The sequence below is a fragment of the Vipera berus genome (assembly GCF_964194415.1).
Source record: "Vipera berus genome assembly, chromosome: 2".
Taxonomy (NCBI): domain Eukaryota; kingdom Metazoa; phylum Chordata; class Lepidosauria; order Squamata; family Viperidae; genus Vipera; species Vipera berus.
The window spans coordinates 159,589,425-159,611,788 of NC_138203.1; the positions used below are offsets into that span (position 1 = coordinate 159,589,425).

At 40.3% G+C, this 22,364-nt stretch overlaps 1 protein-coding gene across 1 annotated transcript in view; it reads right to left on the reverse strand.

Moving 5' to 3' along the window:
- Positions 1-831: 831 nt before the first annotated feature.
- SDK2 (sidekick cell adhesion molecule 2) overlaps positions 832-22,364 on the reverse strand; it is a gene marked incomplete at both ends in the record, with an annotated part of 415,888 nt that continues 394,355 nt past the window's right edge. The window contains 8 exons of the mRNA XM_081321147.1: positions 832-1,185; positions 6,277-6,403; positions 6,542-6,680; positions 10,991-11,131; positions 11,273-11,437; positions 15,418-15,543; positions 18,003-18,164; positions 18,953-19,090. Coding sequence (XP_081177273.1) covers positions 832-1,185; positions 6,277-6,403; positions 6,542-6,680; positions 10,991-11,131; positions 11,273-11,437; positions 15,418-15,543; positions 18,003-18,164; positions 18,953-19,090 — 1,352 coding nt within the window. The remainder of the gene's footprint in view (positions 1,186-6,276; positions 6,404-6,541; positions 6,681-10,990; positions 11,132-11,272; positions 11,438-15,417; positions 15,544-18,002; positions 18,165-18,952; positions 19,091-22,364) is intronic.

Genomic DNA, 22,364 nt, shown 5'->3' on the forward strand with positions numbered 1-22,364 from the left:
CAGCACAGAATCTAGTCAGCACCGTGGAGCTCAGCTGAATTCTGCATAGCCTCTTGGCTGTGAATGGAAGAAGGTGGTCTGAGTGTGGGTGCTGCTCCTCCCAGTTAACCCCCCTGCCCCCCGTCTAGTTCATTCAAGGTAGCATCAGTCTGAGAAGCTTTTCAAAGTTGTTCCAGCTCCCTGCAACTGCTGCCGTGGCGTGGCGTGGCCGTGGGGAGTCTCGATTTCTTATTAGCCAGTTGCTAGCCATCAGGAGCATGTTCATACTGACAAATCCTTTGAGCCTCGCCCTTGCATCCAGCATATAGACCATTGACTGTAGAAATTCAACTGGCTCCTATTTACAGCTCGCAGAGCCCTAACCCGTTCCCCTCCGAGGAAAGCTTTGGTTGGAGAACAAAACAAACAAACAAATCAAACCCCGATAAACTATTCTGAGAAACATCAACTTACTTTTTTTTTCTCTTTCTAGAAAACTGATCTGCAGGGAGGTGTGACTATAATACCAAATGTCCTCTTAGCTTCGAGGCTCCCAGTTTTACCCTGTTGCCTTCCAGCCTTCTTTCAACAATAGGCCTGAAAACAAGCTTATCTCCTATTGTGCTCCAGATGTTCATCTGCAGACAGATGAATCCCTTCGAAGAGCACTGTGCAATATTAGAAGCAGGAGCTCTCAGTGAATCTCATCTTGGTTATGCCTGATTGTCTCCAACATCATCTCATTACTTCTGAAAAGTAACACTCCTGGAACCAAAGTCACGGTTGTTATTAAATCCATCCTTTTGTTGTTGTTACCCCTTTCTTCTTCTTCTTCTTTTTTTTTTAGACAGATCAAACAAAGGAAGAAAACCCAGCAATAGGGGCTCTGGATCCTGGGGCAAGGCTACTGGGTGGTCGGTAAAGAGTGCTCTGCTGACTAGGTGGATTGACTGGGGTTTGTGGGGTTGGAGTCCTACTGGGTTTGGGTCGGAAGAGGCTGCCTTGTTGGGTACTGGTGCTGTTGGACATAGGGCAATGGTCAGGCTCCCCAGAGTCACTTTCTGTATAACTGTAGGCCTGAGCCCGGGAGATGCCCTTCTGTTGGCGCCTCCATGAGTTGTAATAAGTTGGGTCGCTGATGTAATGGTTGACAAAAGAATGGGCTTTCTGAGGGTTCTGATCCACTTCGTACTCACTGTCACTTCCCTGTAGAGGGAGATGGAAAAACAGTTATAGGATGGAGAAGTTGAACAGCTTCTAGGTAGCCACCATGAAGGTAAATTAAATTACTGAGCCAGGGCCTGGCTCTGCCCTTCAGGCAGAACAAATTTACACTTGGTATGATGTCAAATGACTACACAACAGGATAAAGGAGGTAGGCAATACAAAACTTTCTCACACATAAGTGGCCTGTGAACTCAGAAAAATTATGCTTAACCTCTCTAGGTATTTTTAGAAAAGCAAGCTGGGAAGTTAGAAGTAACCACACAGAGAACATTTCCACAGTATTGTTATCTATGGATTTTTTTTCTAGACAAAAATGTACTACACACTACACTACACTACATCACTGTAACTTTGTTTTGCCTTATATATTTTTCTATTACCTTGTCCATAATTGCATTCTTTGATTATTAGCCATCTTGGAAATATTTTACATCAAATACACGCTATTACATTTATTTTTAAAAGTATATTTATACTTATGGATGAATTGTTGGTTAGTTTGGAAGGAACAGTTTATTTTTCATTGTTAAAATGGAAATCCTTCCTTTCTTTCTGGAGCTTACATAGCACTCCAATTTTCTTTTAAAGAACCACAACCCTGTGAGGCAGGTTAGACTGAGAATGACTGGCCCAAAGACACCTAGTAAGTTTCCATAACTGAACAGAATCTGGATCTCCCTGCTTCTAATCCAACCCCATTGTCCTACAGTGGCTTTTAACACTGAACATTTCAGAAAACTGTGGAATCATTTGCCTATTAAAATGGTAATTTGGAAGGCTGTGCTCTAGTAGAGTGTTGTATCTGCCAAAAAAAGCCAATGCAGTCCTAGGCTGAATTAACAGAAGGATAGAATCAAGATCACGTGAAGTGTTAATACCACTTTACAATGCCTTGGTAAAGCCACACTTGGAATACTGCATCCAGTTTTGGTCACCACAATGTAAAAAAAAAGATGTTGAGACTCTAGAAAGAATATAGAAAAGAGCAACAAAGATGATCAGGGGACTGGAGGCCAAAACATATAAGGAACGGTTGCTGGAATTGGGGGTGTGTAGTTTAACGAAGAGAAGGACAAGGGGGGACATGATAGCAGTGTTCCAATATCTCAAGGTCTGCCACAAAGAAGAGGGAGTCAAGCTATTCTCCAAAGCCCCTGAAGGCAGGACAAGAAGCAACGGATGGAAACTAGTCAAGGAGAGAAGCAACCTAGAACTAAGGAGAAATTTCCTGACAGAACTTTCTAATATTAAAAGTCGTCTGCTGGTAACTGAATATTTATTCTCTGAGAACATCAGTATTTTAAAGAATGTTATTGAGGGAAGGAAAAAAAAAGAATTGGGCAGGGCAAGGCAAACTTGGCTCATTTCCCTCCTTTCAACTTTGCCTCTGTTCTCGTTAATTGAATTCAGCTTCTCCGTTTGCAGAAGCACAATAGAGATCTTTCATGAGAATCCCTGCCCAGCTAGGGTACAGATCAAATCGCAGGTTTCAGCTTGTTTAGCGCTGCAAGAGTTTCTCAATGGTGGTATTCATCTCCACTAATTTCTTCAGGGAGAAGGAAGTGGGAGACAAGAGGGCCTTGACATTCAGGTGATTGAGAAAAGTGAAAGCAAGGTGATCAGCAAGGAGAGGAAGAAAGGCACGGTGTGCTCCCCATGTCTAAAACAGAGAGATGGGGAAATGTGGAGGTCCCTTATTTCAGAGGAACCCAAGGCTAAGCAGCAATGGCTGGGATGATGAAGTAATATAAAAGGAACTTCCAGATCATTCTATAAAAGAGCCTTTGATTATAACTGGCATTTTTGCATCACAAATCAGTCATTAAGCCACTTTAGTGTGGAATCTTAATGCTCCTGCCCAGTCGTGTGCATGTACTTTTTATACAGTCTTGTAGAAAAAGAAGGTAGTTACGACATTTCACAGAAAATGTAGTGTCCAGCCATGTTGCCTCATATGTTGATGGCCAGTTATGCATTATTAAAATAAAGAAGTGCATATGATAATTTTAAATACAGATGCAGCACTAGAACAGCTATGGTTTAAAAAGTGGTGCAATGTATTCCTTTATAACAGAAAACACTGGGGTCAGATGACTTGTGTACCTGATTAATCTGTTAAATGTGCTTATAGTTCTTGGATATATGACTCTTCATTAGGGGACTGCTTCAAACAAAGGACTGTCTGGCCACACTTAATTTTAGAGAACTTGTCATGAAAATCTGCATCCCTCAATTTCAGGAGTCTTATGTGATTTTCTCTCCACTCGTTTAAAAGTAATGAGATATGCTTCACACTTGCTACACTACATTTTATGGATTACTTTGGAGCAGCATCAGGTAGTTCTTGACTTATGACTGATTGCTTAGTGACTGTTTGGAGTTACAATGGATCCCCCTGACGGTATTTAATAACCTGGATTCAAGGTTCTGGGGTCATGTGACTGTACTTTGAGCATTTGGCAACTGGACACATTTGCAGTATCCACATGGTCACATGACCATATTTTTATGATGGTTTTCTCAATAAAGGCAATTTATTTTCAGGTTTCTGGCAAAATCAGCCTCTATGAGCTCGCTTAGTGACCACGGCATTCTCTTAAAGACCACAGCATTTGCTTAATGACTGCCACAATGAAGGTTGTAAAATTGAGCTGGTCACATGACTAACCTGGATTTATGTCCATCATAATTTATGACTGTAAAGGGCAGGCTCCATTATGGTTATAATTCTAGGACTACTTATATAGTGTGTGTACAGCAAGGATCATGCCAAATCAATACAATGGTGCTTTCTACAACATAAGTTGACCCAGCACTTTGAAATGATGTTTTCAGGTTATTCCCTGTGTTTATCTTAAGAACAGAAATAGAACTGTGCACAGTTCTGTGATCTGGCTTTGAAAGCTGATCGGGAGCACACAGGACACCCATAGTAGCAAGTTCTTAAAGAAGCTGCATCTTCTCCTGGACTCACATGCCACTCCCAAAGATTAGGAATTAATTTAAGAAGGTGCTGACAGGTGCAACAGACATGACTTCAAATCACCTTTATCTCTTCAAGTCTCTCTCACCACATCCCCTAAAAGAAAATGCTACAGAGTTTAATAAGATTTTAATTTAAGTAAGCTTATTTCAGAGTGCAGCCTTGTCCTATGGACTCGGTTAAGTCTGACATTCATTTCTGTCTTTGGAAGATAAGTGTTTCTGTGTAGACAGTAATTGTCTAAACTTAATTCACTAGACTAGTATATAAAAATTTGCCAGCATGGGCAGTAGAATCTTTGTCTCTGTACAGGATTAAAGGGTTACTTTTCATGTAGAAAGTCCTTGATTTTTAACCAGCAATTCTGGCACCCTGCTGGAAGGGCAATCTATTGGCCTGGGCTAGTTCCCCCCACCCTAACAAAACTACAATTCCAACACTAATGACATATTTTGTTAATCTGGGTAAACTGGGGACCTGATGCGTTCACAAAGGTCTGCTGAATATTCCAGAGCTGAGCTGATAGCTCCAAGGATATCTGCTTGCGCTACTCAGGAAGATGATGTGTGGAGATATTTGCACCTAGATGTACTTGTGGCATGGGTACTTGGCTGTCACAGCAGTTCTTCTCTCTGCTAATTGCCCTTGGGCATGGTGAGGGCCAGTTGAGGGCCAGGCCATTTGGCAAAGATTCTGTTCTTACACAAAGGAACCGTTTTGCTACAGCCTAGCAGGGTTGCCAACTCCTGTTAGCCTCCGAACTGCTAGGCCTGTCGCCCTTGGCAACAGTGCAAGGAAAAGAAAGGCCTGGCTGTAAGATTGCCTGTGTCCTAATCCTGAGTTTCTGAGACAGATGTCCCCGTACTTCTCTTAGTGGTACTCTGCTGCCTCTGCTGATCAGCATCCCTCAGCCCAGAAGGATGTGTAGGAACATACATTAGCAATTCAAGGAACATTTTAATCCTAGGATAAGTTATTTCTATGTTTTAGGGCTTTTTTAACACTACATGCTTGCTACAATGACATCTGCATGCTTACTTTTTAAAATATCAGTCTGGACTCTTAGGAGGAAAGGCAATACACATGATTAAAATATAAAATTTATACTCAGGACTGAAACAGGCAGGTTGGTGACCAATGACCCCTTCACCCAGGGCTAGGGATATAGGTGACTTCTTTCTCTAATTAGCCTCCTATATACAGAGTGGAACTTGTGGTTTTTAGAGAGATTATTTAACAAAAGCACTCCCAACTATAGCCTTGAAAAGAGAATCAAGAGGACATATGTACGTGGTAGAGGGCAATTGGATATGAGCACTTTTTTTAAAAAACACCATTTCTTTCAAAGTGTTCCATTCCTTAAAACGAATGTCTAAATTAAAGTATGGCTTGTTTTGGGCTTTGTCAATCTATTAAACAGCCCCTTCTGACTCCCAGCTTTTTGGCATATGCTGCAGTAAAAGCCATAGCAAACAAACAGACATCTATTTACATTTTAGCATAACAACCCTCAGAGTAAATCTGTATTAGGGCTGTGAAATCTTAAGATAAGGAAATCTAATATTTAAGCAGGGCTTCCGATGGAGGGAGAGAGAGAGAGAAGGCTGAGTAGAATCTAGTCTCAAAACTATACTAGCTCAGTTACTAGCCTTTGGGGAAATTGATCAGAGAACAATAAGAACAATCATCAGAGTTCACTTTGTGGAAAAGCTGGTGGAAATCACTTTTTCTAGTGGGTAATTATCAGGTTTTTCTATCTGAACAATCCAATCTATTGAAAACTATTTTCTGGTCATGGATGACCAGGCTTCTTCTAGCAATAAACTAGTAGAATCCTTCAGTTGGGGCAAGCTCAAGGAAGTCACTGAAATGAAACACTTGTTGCATGCAATGTGATCCCCTGATATATCATTTTGTCAGACTTCAGTAGGGGGTGGTGGCAAAGGTTTGTTTTGGGGTACCTTGAGAGCCCATTCTGGAGTAGATGTACTCCATTCCCTTTCAAATGGGCTTTGTGACATCCCTAAGACCCTCTGTAGTATTGCAGCTGAAAACCTCTCCACTTCTAGCCCTCTAGCATGGCTTACTTGTGAATCGGAGATTTCTGAAGGCTTTTCGGTAAGGCTGCTGCTCTCAGCTGGAATGAGGTCATTGTACTTGGTAACATCTTCATCTGAATAGTGCAGCGAACCTGGGCTGGGCCGTGGTGGGGACCTTGGGAGAGACACAGAAGCTCTTGAGATGTCATTCAGAAGGAAGCCTGTGTCGAATGGGAGAGCAAGGGGCCTCTCCCAGATTAGTTTACCCCCACCTCCACCCCCTTCTTCTAATGAGTCTGGAAGCCACTGGTACCTTGTATATAATCCATTCTTCCTGCAAAAGGAATTTTTTACTGACATGCGTCGATTGTTCAGTTCTAGAGCAGGGAAGCTGCTCTCATCCAGGCTGACCATTTCACCATGGCCAAGTGCATTAGACTTGGAGTTGCTCCCTAAAACAAGAACAAAAGCTGTTAGTATTTTGGAACATTTTTTTTCAAGCATAGAGACTTCTGCCAAGCTTCTTTCTCTCCCAAAGAACAAATTTCAGAAGTTTATTCTAAATTTTCTGATTATTTTAATTGTGAGTCATCAGCGAAAAACAAGACCTAGGTCCCCCCTATAAGCTGCCATTTGATGCTTTATGCTGAGCGAGTGAGATAATTGTCCCTGTAAACACAATGTAAGGCACCATTTCCTGACTTTAATCTCTTACATTGTTCATACATGCTTTGCATTCAGGACCACATTTTCTACTGTAATTTTAATTTAATTCTCATACCATTTCTTATCATCTACCTCTTCCTGATCCTACACAGGAATAATACACAAATTAGGGTAAATAGGAGTTCACTAAATTAAGGATTTACTTTAAGTACTGCAATATATATATATTTAAAGAAATCAACATTAACTTCCTAATTAAGCACAAATCATTAATTGTCTCTCAATATTCCCAATCCTGAAATATGGATGTGGAGCCCTTCTGAGATTCCTAGCAGTTACCTTCCCAATAAGGGCATTTGGGGAAGGATCCGGTCAGTCCTAGAGGAGATCAACCCTGACTGCTCTTTAGAAGGCCAGATCCTGAAGCTAAAACTCAAATACTTTGGCCACCTAATGAGAAGGAAGGATTCACTGGAGAAGAGCCTAATGCTGGGAAAGATTGAGGGCAAGAGAAGAAGGGGACGGCAGAGAATGAGGTGGCTGGATGGAGTCACTGAAGCAGTAGGTGTGAGCTTAAATGGACTCCAGAAGATGGTAGAGGACAGGAAGGCCTGGAGGAACATTGTCCATAGGGTCGCGATGGGTCGGACATGACTTCGCAACTAACAACAACACTTCCCACCAATAAAAGCTTTACATGGCTATTCTAAGAGACAGTCCATGGTAACTTCTGCCCCTCCTGTCCCAGAGAACTGTGACCAAAACAATGGAGCACCAGACAAAGTAGATGAGGTTCTGTGATACAAGATGGAATTCATGTAAGGTAGCAGAGGAATAGCTTTTCTTTAAGAAAGTTTGTGGGGGCTTCCGGTTTGCACGCATGGCGCTTTCAAACTTGGAGGGGAGATCTCCCTCCCTGCCATCCGATCCTTCTTCATTGGAGGACCCTGACAAGGGTTGAAAGTCACCCTGGACGGGCGACCACCGTAAGGAGAACTTCCTGTGATCGTGGAAGGGTGGCAGCCCTCCGCTTGAATCCGGAGCTCCTTTTGGCCCGAAGAAGAAGAGACCGGCCATCAACATGGCCGATCACTAAGCCGCTCCCTGCCGAAAGCCAAAAGCACCATCTAGCACAACGAAGCAATCTGGAGGACCTGGGTGAGACCTTTTCTTTTCTATCCCCCTAACTGCCTGCCTGTGGGACTTTTTTAAAAATTCTCTCCCCCCCTTTTTTTGAGAAAACAGCTTCTCTATACCTGGGGGATCAACATTTCAAGCCTTAAAGCGTTGAAGGTAAAAAAAACCCTCCAGCTGATTAAACAAAGAAATTAAATAATCTCATTCTTATTTACTAAAAAGTTCCTATTTTTGTGGGGATCTACTACCCTATTTTCTGTTTAAGATGTGAACTAAGGAAAAAAGAATGGACTAACTATATAAAAGCTTTATATTAATTTGGAAAAAAAAGAACTTTACAACTTATTCTATATGCTACTGATGGCATCCTGTGGCTAAACGTGGAATTGCAAGTAAACCTTTTGCTTATTTTGAGAGCGGAGAGCTGTCCTTGATATTATCTTTAAAGACAAGTGTGGGAACACCTGGCACTGAAAACAACCTTTAGAAACATTGGAGGTGGAAAATTACTGACTCTTATTAAAATGGCCTCCATGGAAGACTTAGCTGTAAACACTAACGAAATGGATGATTATATCCCACCACTTAACTACAAATTGATATTGGACACAATTTTGGCTATAACTGAACAAATTAAAGCCAAATTGCATGATAAACCTGACAACTCAAAGCCACCAAACCAAACTTTGACCTTAAATGATGAACTGACAACCCAAAAACAAGCAGAAGTGGAAATCAATATTAAAATGCTTCAAAGAACAACAAATGCAGCCTACAGAGAACTTCGAAGTCCAAACTCCAACTTTAACTACAAAACTTACAAGTCAAAAAACAACAATACCCAAAGAGAGCAACATTAAGAGCAAAGATATGAAAGGTCTCCAAATACAGTATGTTGAGGATTCAGCTAATCAAATGACAACATTAGCTACTACTTACTACCTAACCCAGATGGAAACGGAACAAGATAAAGACCAGACTGAATTAATGACAATCTTATCACAGCAAACATCAAAAACTGAGCTATTAAAGCAATACTTCAATGATTATAAAGGGGACACTTGCTTGGCAAAACTGTCATTTGGATGGTCTCCGTGGATTCAAATAAGAGGTGGAGGAAGAAAGGGAGACACATTGGAGAACTTTAAAAGCACTAAGATGGAAGCCTGATTGGCACAAAAAGAAGGCAAGAGTTAGATTTAAAAACCTAGACTTGTCTCTTTTTTTGAGATTTGTAAAGACAGAACTTAAAAAATGTCTTTTGATGGACTAAGGGGAATCTTAAAAAAAACTGATTCTATATTTAGGTTTTAGATTTTTAAAGGAAAACAAAATTAAGCTTTTAGATTAAAACTTTGAATTATACAATAGAATTTAGAATTTTATAATAGAAGATAGTATTTTATTAAGTGTTGAATGGTTAAGACAATTTTTTTAATAAATTGGTGATTTGTCAAGATGAAAATTAGATTTTACTGTTAAATCATAAGAATGATATGTAATGAACAATGTAAGTTTTGTAGACAAGAGAATTATTCTTTACTGAAATAGGGAATTGTAGGTTACCCAAAAAGTAAGCTCTTTTCTGCATATTATAGGCTACCTTATAGTATTTATATTGGAATTAGGTAAAACTTAAAAACAGGATTTTGATGTGTATTAGTCTAACTATATTGAAAACTTTGTTAATTGACTAACTCATAACTAGAACTGTATTAACTTAATTACTTTGACTATGTGAAAATTAAGGGAATCAGAGAGGGATTTTTTATTGATGCAACCTGAACTATCTACAAACAACTTGCTATTTGTTACTTTAGACTACCCAACCACCATATTGCTTCACAAATATATGTATATATCCCAACCCCTACCCTTAACCTTTCCTCTACCCTATTCCAAGTCCCCCTTTCCCTACCTTCTTTGTTAACCCTATAAAACTAATAAAAAATTTTCAAAAAAAAAGTTTGTGCAAAGAGACGGGGAAAACTGATGTCTGTGTGCAAAATGCATTGGCTACGTTAGGAGCTGCTTGAGGATTCCTTAGGGTAAGTTGCAAAGCATGGAGGTCACCCACACCAAACTTTTTATATGTGACTTATCTTTACAACAGAAAGTAATTCTCAACACTGAAGTGGTTCAAGAATTTAGCAAAATGGGAATGGGTAACACTGTCACAAAATCAATGGCTTTGATTAGGATTGTTAACTCCCTTTAGGGATAAGTGAACAAAGAGAATGCCTGTCTGGTCACTGAGCTTATTTTGCATAGCATTTTGCTGACAGAGACACTAAAATCTTGAATCTTACATTTGAAGGCAACCCAGAAACTGCAACTGATGCAAAATGCAATGGTTTGGTATCTGATGGATATTACTTATCCCAAGCAGATTATACAGCTGCTTTGGGTTCTACATTGGTTACCAGATGGTTTCAGATCAAAGTTTTGGCTTTGACATATAAAACGTCATATGGCTTGGTACCTAGGTACCTGCTGGATTACCTTCTCATCCAAATTGTCCTGGCCGGTATGTATTTCCCAGGAGAAACTTTTGGTCACACCACACTTTGTGAAATAAGGGGAATGGAGACCAGAATGTCCCACTTCTCAACTGCTGCTTCAGCCTTATGAAATTCCATCCCCTTAGACTTAAGATTTGCCTCACCCCTTCTCATGTTTCATAAGCTACCAAAAATGACAGTTTTCCAAAGAAAATTTGGTGGAATGATGTGTTATCACCACCTTGTAATTTTGATTGATTATTGGTTATCTTTATATTTACTCTGGATTTTTTTAACTGGTTTGGATGTTTTTGCTAGTTGCTTGCAAGCTGCTGTGAGCTTGTACCAATTTGGTGGCACGCAAGCAGGGTGGATGGATGGATATTTGATGTGTAGTGCCCTCAATGGAAAACACCTGCTTATGGCAAATGAAGGCTTGAGATGATCCTGGTACTTACCTGAATCAGATTTCTTGGCATACTTCTTACTCTGCCCACGAATTATAAGGACAAAGACGAGGAGGAGGATGAAGATGAGTCCCACCAAAGCAATGACCACCAGAAACCACCATTCTTCATAGAAGGGATTGGCTTTTTGAGCTGCAAAACAGGAAGAGGAATCAAGTAACCTCTTTCCTATGAGGCTGCCTATGCCCCATGCAGACTGCTTCCTAGAGCTTTTGCTTAAAGATTAGTTCAAAGCACACTGACATGACCGAAGCTAGATTCTATCCTTAATACCTGACACTGAAGGGGATGGACTGCTAGGTGTCCCATAGCCATAGTCATTGACAGCAATGACTCGAAAATCATAGCTGACCCCTTGCTTCAGAATATCCATGCTGAAAGTGTAAGAAGTCACTTCTTTGGGAATATCCTTTATGAGAATGTCCCACAGCCCCTCATCTGGAAGAGAAAGAAATCAGGGAAGTTCCAATAGGGAATGCAAAAACACAGGAATACACAAATATACATCAAACGTAGGAGAATGGTCTCCTATATGCTGGAAAATGAGTTTAGAGTCCCAATTCTAAAAATAATGACAGAAACATGCAAACAATTTGTTTACACAATTGAGGCATTTGTATGATTTGTACAGCAGGAATCTTTAATTTTTTAAAAAAATACTTTATATTTTTCATACAATTTATCCAAAATATCCTTGCATGCAGTATGCATATATACATATACATATACATGCATTTGTGTGTGTGTGTGTGTGTGTGTGTGTGTGTGTGTGTATTAAAAAATGAAAAGGAATGCCAAATGCAAAGACCAGTGAGCAGAGTCCCACAAGGGTTGAGAAAATGTCATTGTATAGCAGGTTCATCCTTATCTAAGAAGATTTACTTTTAATTAGTTGCAATTGTAGCCAGTTCAGAATATAGATCATGTTTTCTCTCCTCAAACTGTGTAATTCACAGAAGATGCGCAAGGATGTCTTAGAACTTAGATGGAAGATTTACCTTGTAAACTCACTGGAACACTTTAGAATTTCTGCTGCTTAGTTTAAGCCTCAAAAAGAAGTCACAAAGAGGATGTATCAATGATTCTGTTTTAGCACAGGCCTGTATATTTGACCTATATGGCAGTAGAAAACATGTTTATATGATTTATGAGTTATCTGCATTGTCAGCTGTCTGCTGAAGCATCATGGCACTATATTCTGCATTCTATATTGAAGGAGTGCCTTATAGCTCTAGTAGCTAGACTGATTGCTGCAGATGATTGAGAAGGGACCAACGTTAAAATTTAATTTCTGGGACTTCTATTTACCGATGGAATAAATGCCATGGAGTTGAAAAAGGAGAAGAAAGTTCTGCTCCAATCTTTAGACACTTTCTCTCAGCTTAACGTCTTTACCTTGTAGTGATCCTTGATCTTTTCCAGGATCTTCTTACTGTCCTGCTTTTAGAGGTAGTCCTTGACTTATGATCACAACTGAGCCCAAAATTTCCATTGCTAAGTGAAACAGATGTTAAGTGAATTTTGCTCCATTTTATGACCTTTCTTGCCACAGTTGTTCAGTGAATCACTGCAATTGTTAAGTTAGTAACGTGGTTGTTAAGTGAATCTGGATTCCCTCATTGAGTTTGCTTGTGAGAAGGTCGCACAAGGTGATCGCGGGACCCCGGGACACTGCAACTGTCATAAATATGAGTCAGTTGCCAATCAGCTGAATTTTGATCATGTGACCATGGGCATGCTGCATCAGTCCTAAGTATGAAAAACGGTCATAAGTCACTTTTTTCGGGGGTGTTGTAACTTCAAACGGTCACTAAACAAAGGGTTGTAAGTTGAGGACTACCTGTATTTCCTCCCATGTTAATCACTTTATTTTTCTTTGGCCATTCTTGGTATAATACGTCAACAGCTAGAACAGCGAAAGCCATACAAATAATTTAAATTAAAAAAAGTAAACTAAATCCGGCTAAAGTTTTTAGGAGTATGGGTGGCACTCATGATACCTTGGTTTTTCTTATATTGTGGCACTTCTTTCTATTATACTGGCAAGATTTCAAAATCCCACTTCTATATAACATGGAGAGGAGGCAATAGGATCTTTGTTGCATCTGAAAATCCAGAGTGGCATCCACATTTAAACAGATTCCACTCCAAGGAGTTACAGTCTAAAAATTGACAGAGTGGCAAAGACAGTGGGATGGAAAAAGAAGCGTGATGAACAGAAAGAAATGCTCAGATCTAATTTGATTTTTCTGGGAAGGTCGAAATAATCGATAATTACTTCATTGGGGAAAAAAAGAACTGTAATGAGGGATTTGTATAAAAGGAGGAAGTACAAGGTAGAAAGGCTGGGAGAGAGATTTAGGACAAATGAATGTGAGAATGGAATCAGAAAGGAAAATTATGAAGCTGGAAATCCAAAGACAGGGATATACAGGATGCAAAGATCAGAAGACCAATAATTTATTTATTTATTTATTTATTTATTTATTTAATTGGATTTATATACCGCCCTTTCCCGCAGGACTCAGGGCGGTTTACAGGGTATTTAAAACAAGAAATACAAAAGTTAAAAAACAGTCCCTGAAAAAGTAAAAAACCCCAATTAAAATTAAAATTAAAATTCTCAGCCTGGGCCAGAGAGCTCGAAGAGCCAGGTCTTCAGGTCCCGGTGGAATGAACAGAGGTCGGGGGCAGTCCTAAGCTCCACGGGCAGCTGGTTCCAGAGGGCAGGCGCACCCACTGAGAAGGCCCTCCCCCTGGGTGTTACCCGCCGGCAATCTTTTACCGGCGGCACCCTGAGAAGTCCCTCCCTGTGGGAGCACACTGGATGAAGGGAGCTTGATGCCGGCAGCAGGTGTTCCCTCAGATATCCCGGACCCAAGCCATTTAGGGCTTTATAGGTCATCACCAGCACCTTGAATCTCACCCAGAGCGCAACCGGAAGCCAATGCAGCTCGCGGAGTAGAGGTGTTACATGGGAGTATCGGGAAACCCCCATCACAACTCGCGCGGCCGCATTCTGCACCAGCTGAAGCCTCCGAGTGGTCCTCAAGGGCAGCCCCATGTAGAGAGCGTTGCAGTAGTCTAAACGGGAGGTCGCGAGCGCATGAGTGACTGTGCGTAGGGCATCTATTATGACTCATTTCAAGTATGATGCTTCCAATTCTAATGATGACCTGTTTCACACAGGATGTTAAAATGATGTGTTTTTTTAAAAAAAATCTATAATGATATCTATCTGCTAATATGGATGAATTTTTGTTCAGTTTTGATCCTTTTAGCTGGGTGCTATATTAGCAACATTCATATGTGCATATAAATAGTCCAATACAGGCAGTGGTGGGATTCAAATATGTGAACAACCATTTCTCTGTGTGGATGCCACTTCTGGAAGTCCATTCTGGGCCTGGGCAACAAAAAATTAGCTACCGGTTCTGCCGAAGAGGTGTGAACTGGCTGAATCCCACCACTGAATACAGGTACTATTAACTTTCTGTGTCAGGATAAGTACTGTCTGTCTTTCACACATTCTTTGATAAGCATTCTAGACTTAATGATAATTAATAACCTCAATGCTCTGACATCTGCTCATTTTGAGGTGTGTGAAAGTTATTCACCGCAGCTTCATTTAAAAGGAAGCCCAAGTCTATTTCAAAGCAGTTGGGTGATTTATGTCCTTGTATGTACCCAGCTCCTGGCCTCTGGGTTCATCAATCATCCCTTTTAGCTGAACATTTCATTTCCCGGAATTATCCTCTTATAAGAGGAAGAAAAGAACAAGCTGAGTATGCTCAGAGTCAGTGTATCCTTTTGGAGAGAAAGACTCCCCAAAAGTAAATTCATTCGGTGAGATTTTTGGCTGGAAAGAGGCAAATGCATCAATGGGGAAAAGTGGATTTAATTTATCATTCCAACATTTTAAATATATCAGTTTCATGTATTCAGAGGGAAGTTCCCAGGTCTGGATGTTCAGTTTCAAATTACTCAAGCAGCTCACAACTGTTATGACATCAAGAACCAGAAGAGGCAATTTCCAAAATGTGTGTAGCTAGAATAACCATGCTATGAAAGAACTACCAGTCTGCTCTAATGAATATTAAAATCTTACATGAATATATGATGTTACCCGTGAAAGAAAGTGACCTTTGCTTAATTTACCATTTGTGCCTAGTTTCTCCATAAAGAAAAAAAATAATAATTCCATCTCATCTCTTCTTTGACTGGATTATTCAATCACTTCTGATCCAGAGGTAGCAGAAGAACACACCCAAATAAATTACTCATTTAGAGGTCTTCTGGAAGAAATGGGCTCAAGCTAAGAAAATTCAGTTGATTTTCTGGCTGTTCAAATAATGAAAAGAGCCCAGACAAATGGGTGAAACAATCAAAGGAAGGTGACTTGAATCCAGTACCAGTACCTGAAGGACGTGCTTCAATGACGTATCTGGTGATGGGCCCTTTCCCTGGGTCGCCACTCGACCAGTGGATTGTGATGGCTGAACCGTATCTGGAGATGAAGGGCTCACCGGGAGGACCTGGAGCGCCTGCATTTAAAAAAACAACAACAGTTACATCAGTGGAGAAATTGTGCTACGAAGCTGCACAAAGACTTCAGATGAGCCCTATAAAAATCGTGCCTTAACAGCCGAGGTCGCCAAACTTGTCGACTTTAAGACTTGTGAACTTCAACTCCCAGAATTCCTCATGCTGGCTGAGGAATTTTGGGAGGTGAAATCCACAAGTCTTAAAGTTGCCAAGTTTAGAGACCTCTGTCTTAGAGGATGGTAGAGAATGCTCCTTTACTATTGAAACAGTAGTCCTGTGGAGCTGATGGTGGATCTTGCATTTCCTTCTCCACATTGTCTATCTCCAGCGGCCTTAATTATATCATCTTCTAAGCAGACATCAATTTGAGCAACTCATTTCTAATCCCAGTCTCTTCTGGCCTTTAACTAGGGTCAAATGGGCCAAAATAAGAGTGTAAGAAATGGTTTGGGGGGAAAACAGGCAAGGGTCCCCCCCCACCTTCAAGTGCTACATTTCTTTTTTCAAAAGCTTTTTAAACATTTTTCCCTAGGCTAAGGAATATGAAAAGGTGACTTCAGTGGACTACTGAGCTGAATTTTACAACCTGTTTTTTTAAGAATGTTTGGATGTTGCCTAATTCATTACACAAAGTAAGGTATTATTTAGTCACAAACAGTCCAATCTCAGCCATAGTGTATGTGAGCAGAGGAAGGGGAATAGGAGGAAGAAGTGACTATTTCATTTGAGCTCTTGAATGAAAGGCAAGATGTAAAACTAGAATATATCTAAAAATATTTTAGCTCTAAATAATAAATGAAAGACCAAAAAATGTTACCAAAGTTGTATTTTGAAGCCAAATTTTGATTACAATTCTGGTGGGCTGCAAATACCACAAAAATGGTATTTTGCAGAGTAAGCTATTTTATAGTCATTTCTTGTTATCCACATACCAGCTATATTTAAAAGTAATTTTTGAAGCATTAAAAACTGATTCAGGAATTTATAGACATTTTTGTTTAACGTGGATGTTAGCCATCCGGTTAATTAAACAATATAACTGCTATTTATAGGCATTTATCAGCTAGGAAAACATTCCATGTGCAAAACTGAAGTGGCTGCCAGAGAGAAAGTTTTCCAATACTGGGTAATCCAAATTTACTGAGCTTAAAAAAGCCTGTTTACAATGCTGGATTTAACACTTGAACATATGAAGGAACAACTGAATAATAAGCACAATTGTGATTCCTTTTACAAAGAGTCCTCTTATATCACACATGCAATTAAGGGCTCTGGCATTGGAGGTCAGTAGTTTCAGAAATATAATGTGATTTCTCTTTTCTACTTAAAAACCCACATGAACCACATAAGAGACTGGACAGCCACTTGTCTGAAATGATATCAGGTCTCCTGCTTGAGCAGGGGGCTGGACTAGAAGACCTCCAAGGTCCCTTCCAGCTCTATTGTGATTCTGATTCTGAGTTGATGGCAACTTCTTCAATGATCCTTGCTAGGCCAAGGAATAGAGAGAACATTAGAAAATTGCCAGGGGACAATGATGCTATGCCTAATTAGCTATTATATTTATTTGTGCAGTTACCTCCACTTTCTATGTTATTACTGTAAAGGTAAAGGTAAAGGTTTCCCTGCACATGCGTGCTAGTCGTTTCCGACTCTAGGGGCCGGTGCTCATCTCCGTTTCAAAGCCGAAGAGCCAGCGTTTGTCTGAGGACGTCGCCGTGGTCATGTGGCCAGCATGACTAGATGCCAAAGGCGCACGGAACGCTGTTACCTTCCCACCGTAGTGGTCCCTATTTTTCTACTTGCATTTTTACGTGCTTTCGAACTGCTAGGTTGGCAGAAGCTGGGACGAGTAACAGGCACTCACTCTGTTATGTGGCACTCGGGATTCGACCCGCCAAACTGCTGACCTTCTGATCGACAAGCTCAGTGTCCCAAACCACTGAGCCACCGCGTCCCTTTTTTATGTTATTATGACTGTACAAAACCATTCAGCAAAGAACGACTGTTTTTCAGGCAAACTCTTTAAGTTTTGACTGATTGAGGGGTATATGAAGGCATGAATCACGCAAGACATATTGAGAAGAATATTCCTGTTTTGAAGAATTCTAGGAACTATATATCCAAAGCAGCCACCTATAAACAGGGTATTTTGCACATTTTATTCCATTCTGCTGAAACATGAAGAAAGAAGAAATATGATTTTTCTCACAGTAATCAACAGGCTTGGAAGACAAGGAGAAGCTCTTTCTCAGACCTGAAACTGAATCCAGTACTATTAAATTAGGCAATTAGGCAGACTCCTAGAAAAACTGGAGTCATAGAGGAAGTATTTCTGGGCATGGTGGTGGTTTATTACTGGGCATGGCCCTAGTTTAAATTCTAGTTGTTAAGATCTGTAAGAGTAGGTGCAGAAGGATGGAGAAAGGAATCTCTTCTCTCAGTTTCCTCGATGTACCTTCCCCTGGCCCTGTGGTGATGTTGGCTTCTACTTCCGGCCCATAAATGAAGGTCTTGGCTCGAATTCGGAATCGGTAGGTGACACCTTCGGACAGGTCCTTGACTTTCAACCACAAAGGACTGTTTCCCTTCACATCCACGGTTACAATTTTGCTGACCCCTGCAAGGCAGAAAGGTGCATATTATGAGATCGCTCCAGGAGATTGAGTAGAGTAGGGAATCAAGCACGGTCTGGGAGCAATCACTAAAAGCATCCTGGTCTGGCCCAGGGGATAAGGGAGCCAGGAAAAGCGGTGGCTGATTTCAGTACCATTGTCCATGATAATGTACTGGGCCATTTGGCAGGATTGGGCTTTGGGAGGATGGTTTTACAGTGGTTTTAATCAGTGGTGGGATTCAAACATGTGAACAACCGGTTCTCTGTGTGGATGCCACTTCCCGGAAGTCCATTCTGGGCCTGGGCAACAAAAAATTAGCTACTGGTTCTGCTGAAGTGGTGCAAACCGGCTGAATCCCACCACTGTTCTAATCCTTCCTGTGAGAACACAGTGAGAAAGCGGTGTTGGAAACTACAATTTGACATCTATTATGTTGATTCACAGAGCTCAACCTTGCTTTTTATGTTACATGGACTGCAGATAAAACAAACAAAGTCACCCCGATTCAGGTTGTCTGAAGAATGCCTTTATCTTTTCTGACTAAGTTATGGCTATTAGGACTCCTTACCTTTATTGCTGGCTTATACAGCTGAGATGTAGAAATACAATTTTAAGTTCAAAAGAGCCTGGTTATGGACAGCCTAACCTTTTATATCTGTGGTCCTATAGTCATAAATTAGAATGTTCTCCTAAGGCAGTAAGGTGTGTTCCCTTGCCATTACTTGTTGTTCTTGATTTAGTATGTCACGTGCACCCAGACATGCATATCCGCTCCCTGTAACTTCCTTACCATCCACAGGCATGCAGGGTTCATAGATAAGCCGGTAGCCTTCCAGGATTCCATTTGGGAAGACGGGGGGCTCCCAAGACACATTCACAGAAGTTGTGGTGAGTTCACTGAATTTGACAGAGCCTGGGGAACTGGGGGCTTGGAGGATGGATAGAATATAATTAGAAGGAAGAGTAGTAGTATATTACATGATCTAAAACAGGCTTGTCCAATCTTGGTAATCTTAAGACTTCAACTCCCATGTTGGCTGAGGAATTCTGGGAGTTGAAGTCCACCAATCTGACAGTTGCCAAAGTTGGACGCCCCTGATCTAAATTGAAGTTATAATGGCTATCGACCAAGAGTCTGAAAAATGAATGATAACCCATTAAGGAAAATGCACTTTCCCTTTGAACATAGCCAGCGTACAGCCTTTTCTGAACAGCCAGTGAAGGGAGACAAAGTAACCAGGAAGTCAACGTGGAAGCCAACTTGAACTGTGAAAACCACCCAGAGTTGCTGGGAGGTAGGCAGCATCTACATTTAATGCATTATTTAATTATTAAAACAGAGGAGACTGTAGGTTGGGAGGTCAGTGGAAGAAGAGACATTGAATTGCATGACTGTAATTCTGTTACAGTTATGCATCAGAATCTACCAAAGAGCATAGGACTCTCTTAGTCCTTGCCTCCAATCCCACATTTTGACAACAGTCTTCCAAGAGGCTCCCTACATGTGCTTCTCTTTCCGTGTGTAGCTTCCCTTCTCAGTGTGGCCATTTTCAGCACAAAAAAATTATGCATCCTGTTGCTTCCTTTCGCTGAATCGCTTGGAGGGGACAGAATAACGTGGGGGAGACAGAAATTGGGCTGGAGAGAACTTGATTGCTCTCTGCGTTTATGCTAGGCTGACTCAAGGTGCTGTGGAGCTTCAGCAAATTATCAGGGCTAGGATTTATTTTTATTTTTTTACAACTTCAGATTGCAGAAGGAAGGAAGGAAGAAGTCAAATTCAAATCCAGAAAAGAAACTAATCTTACATGTCTATTTTACAAGAATTGCCTAAAATGACTTCTCAGCTGCGTTAAGCCTTTTAATCTGCTGGGACTGAAAATTCCCTCTTGCTGGTTTTGAAAAAAAAGGATGACAATAAGGCGGTATTGTATGCCTCTTCTTTGGTAATAAATTTACACAGGTGGAGATTGTTTTCCTTCCTTAACACCGGGCTCTTGGTTTCCTTGACAACCAAGACATTTTATATGTCTGGGTTATCTGGGGAAACATTTAGCTGCTTTGGCAGGCTTGTGACACTGGTGAGAAAGAATGAATGAAATCAACAACAACAAAAAACCCTACTTAGAAAGTAGGTCATGAGGCAGATCCCCAGAAATTTTTATAAAGGAAGAAAAGAAAATGCAAAACTGACCATCATGACTGGGATGTGTTTGGAGTGTATTGTGTTAAATCAGGGGTCTTCAAACTTGGCCCTTTTATGACTTGTGGACTTCAACTCCCGAAATTCCTCAGCCAGGGTGGCTGAGGAATTCCGGGAGTTGAAGTCCACAAGTCATAAAAGGGCCAAGTTTGGAGACCCTTTGTTATACTATCAACTATCCCTTCCAACTTACTCACTCCTATGCAGTGCTTTTTTTGTAAAAGAAAAAGGTGCCGGAACTCACATATGTCATACAACCCGCCTTGCCTACCCTACAAGGTTCCATCCAAAAAAGGTGCCGGAACTCCGTTCTGAGTGTTCTATGAGAAAAAAAGCCCTGCTCCTATGAAAAGGGGAACCATTACATACCAGGAAGTTTGGCTGTATCAACACACACAAAGCATTTTTCATTTTCTATTTTCCTTTTCTTACAAGTACAGTAATCATAATCAACCGGTTAGGATTGTTCTGAAGAATGAAGGCTGTGCCATAAAGCAGTTCCCACAGTTGTTTAAACATCAGCAATGAAGCAACTATATTAAATGTCTCAACTGGCTTAAATACATATGAATTCCCACATCCTGGCATCTAACACCTGCAACAACATTCGTCCAAATCCTTATCCCTGCACTATTTTTGTAAAGAAACTTAAATCACACTCGCATAGTAGCAATTTTTTGCTCATAGAAAAATACCCAGATAGTGGCCTCTTTGTTTTCCACAAAACCCAAGCAAACAGCTCATTTAGCAGGTCATCACTTTTTTTTTCCTGTGCGCAGAAATTAAAATTAACTTGACTTACTAGCTCTGATCCGTGAAACAAGATACCAATGCCAACCAATGCTTGAAAGGAGATAAAAAGAAAGGGACTTGAATGGTTTAATTTGAAATTAGGACAGATTTAGTTACGCTCATTGAAAAGAAGGAAGATGATTTTTGGTTCTCTCAAAACATATGGCAGAGAGAGAGATATCCTGCCTATTCTGAACAGAAAGCTGATGGATCACAAAGCATTCTCTCTCTCTCTTTTCCCCACTGTGACCTCTGTCTTGCAACACATTATTGCCTATCATGTTTTTCCAACAGAAATACGAAGATGAATGAAAAGAAACCTATAAATAGATTTCCTACCAAGGGGATCAAAAACAAAATTAACATTCCTTTGTCATTTGTCCATTTTCAAGAAAAAATAATGTCTGAAGTAAGACATTATACAGCATACATATGCTCAATAAAACCAAATTGGTTATCTGAATTAGCTTGGAAAGCAAGTTTATTTTTTTAAAAAGTCCATTCTTCCTGATTAATTGCACCTTCCTTGATGGTTTGGATTAGCATTTTTTTTGTAGCCAAAGGAGCAAAATTTCTTCCCTGACAGGATTATAATTTTAACTAACAAAAGATGCAACATTTTCTTTTGCAAATGAACATCCAGCACAAAAAACTGTGAGAATTATTTTTCATATCAATAAAATAAATAGCTACCTAACAATAGAAAATGGGAATCCCAGAACACTTGTTCTTCTCACGCATAGAAATCATAGCCAGGGTGGAATATGATAAAACAGATTGGCTCCAGACTAGCAAAGAAGTAAAATAAAGCTGTATGCTCCATCGTTATTCAACCTATAGCCATAGTTGCTGATAGGCAGGTGGTGTGAAAAATTTAATAAATAAATATTAAGAGAGGATGGATTGGAAGAACATGAATGTGATTTTAAAACTGGGGGAAGAAATATACCCTGTCGTATGCTGATATGCTATTCTGATAGCTGAAAATGCAGACGAACTGGAAGCTCCGGTAATGAAAATCGAGGAGCAATGAAAATGGAACTATGATTAAATTATAAAAAAGAACAAACAATAACAAGTCCAGAAAGAAGCCTTAGAACTGTCAAGGAAAATATTAAAGTGATGGATAGCTTCTGCCTTTCAGAATTGACTTTCAACAGTAAAAGAATCAGCAGTCAAGAAATGGGTTGTAGACCAGTGCTTGGTA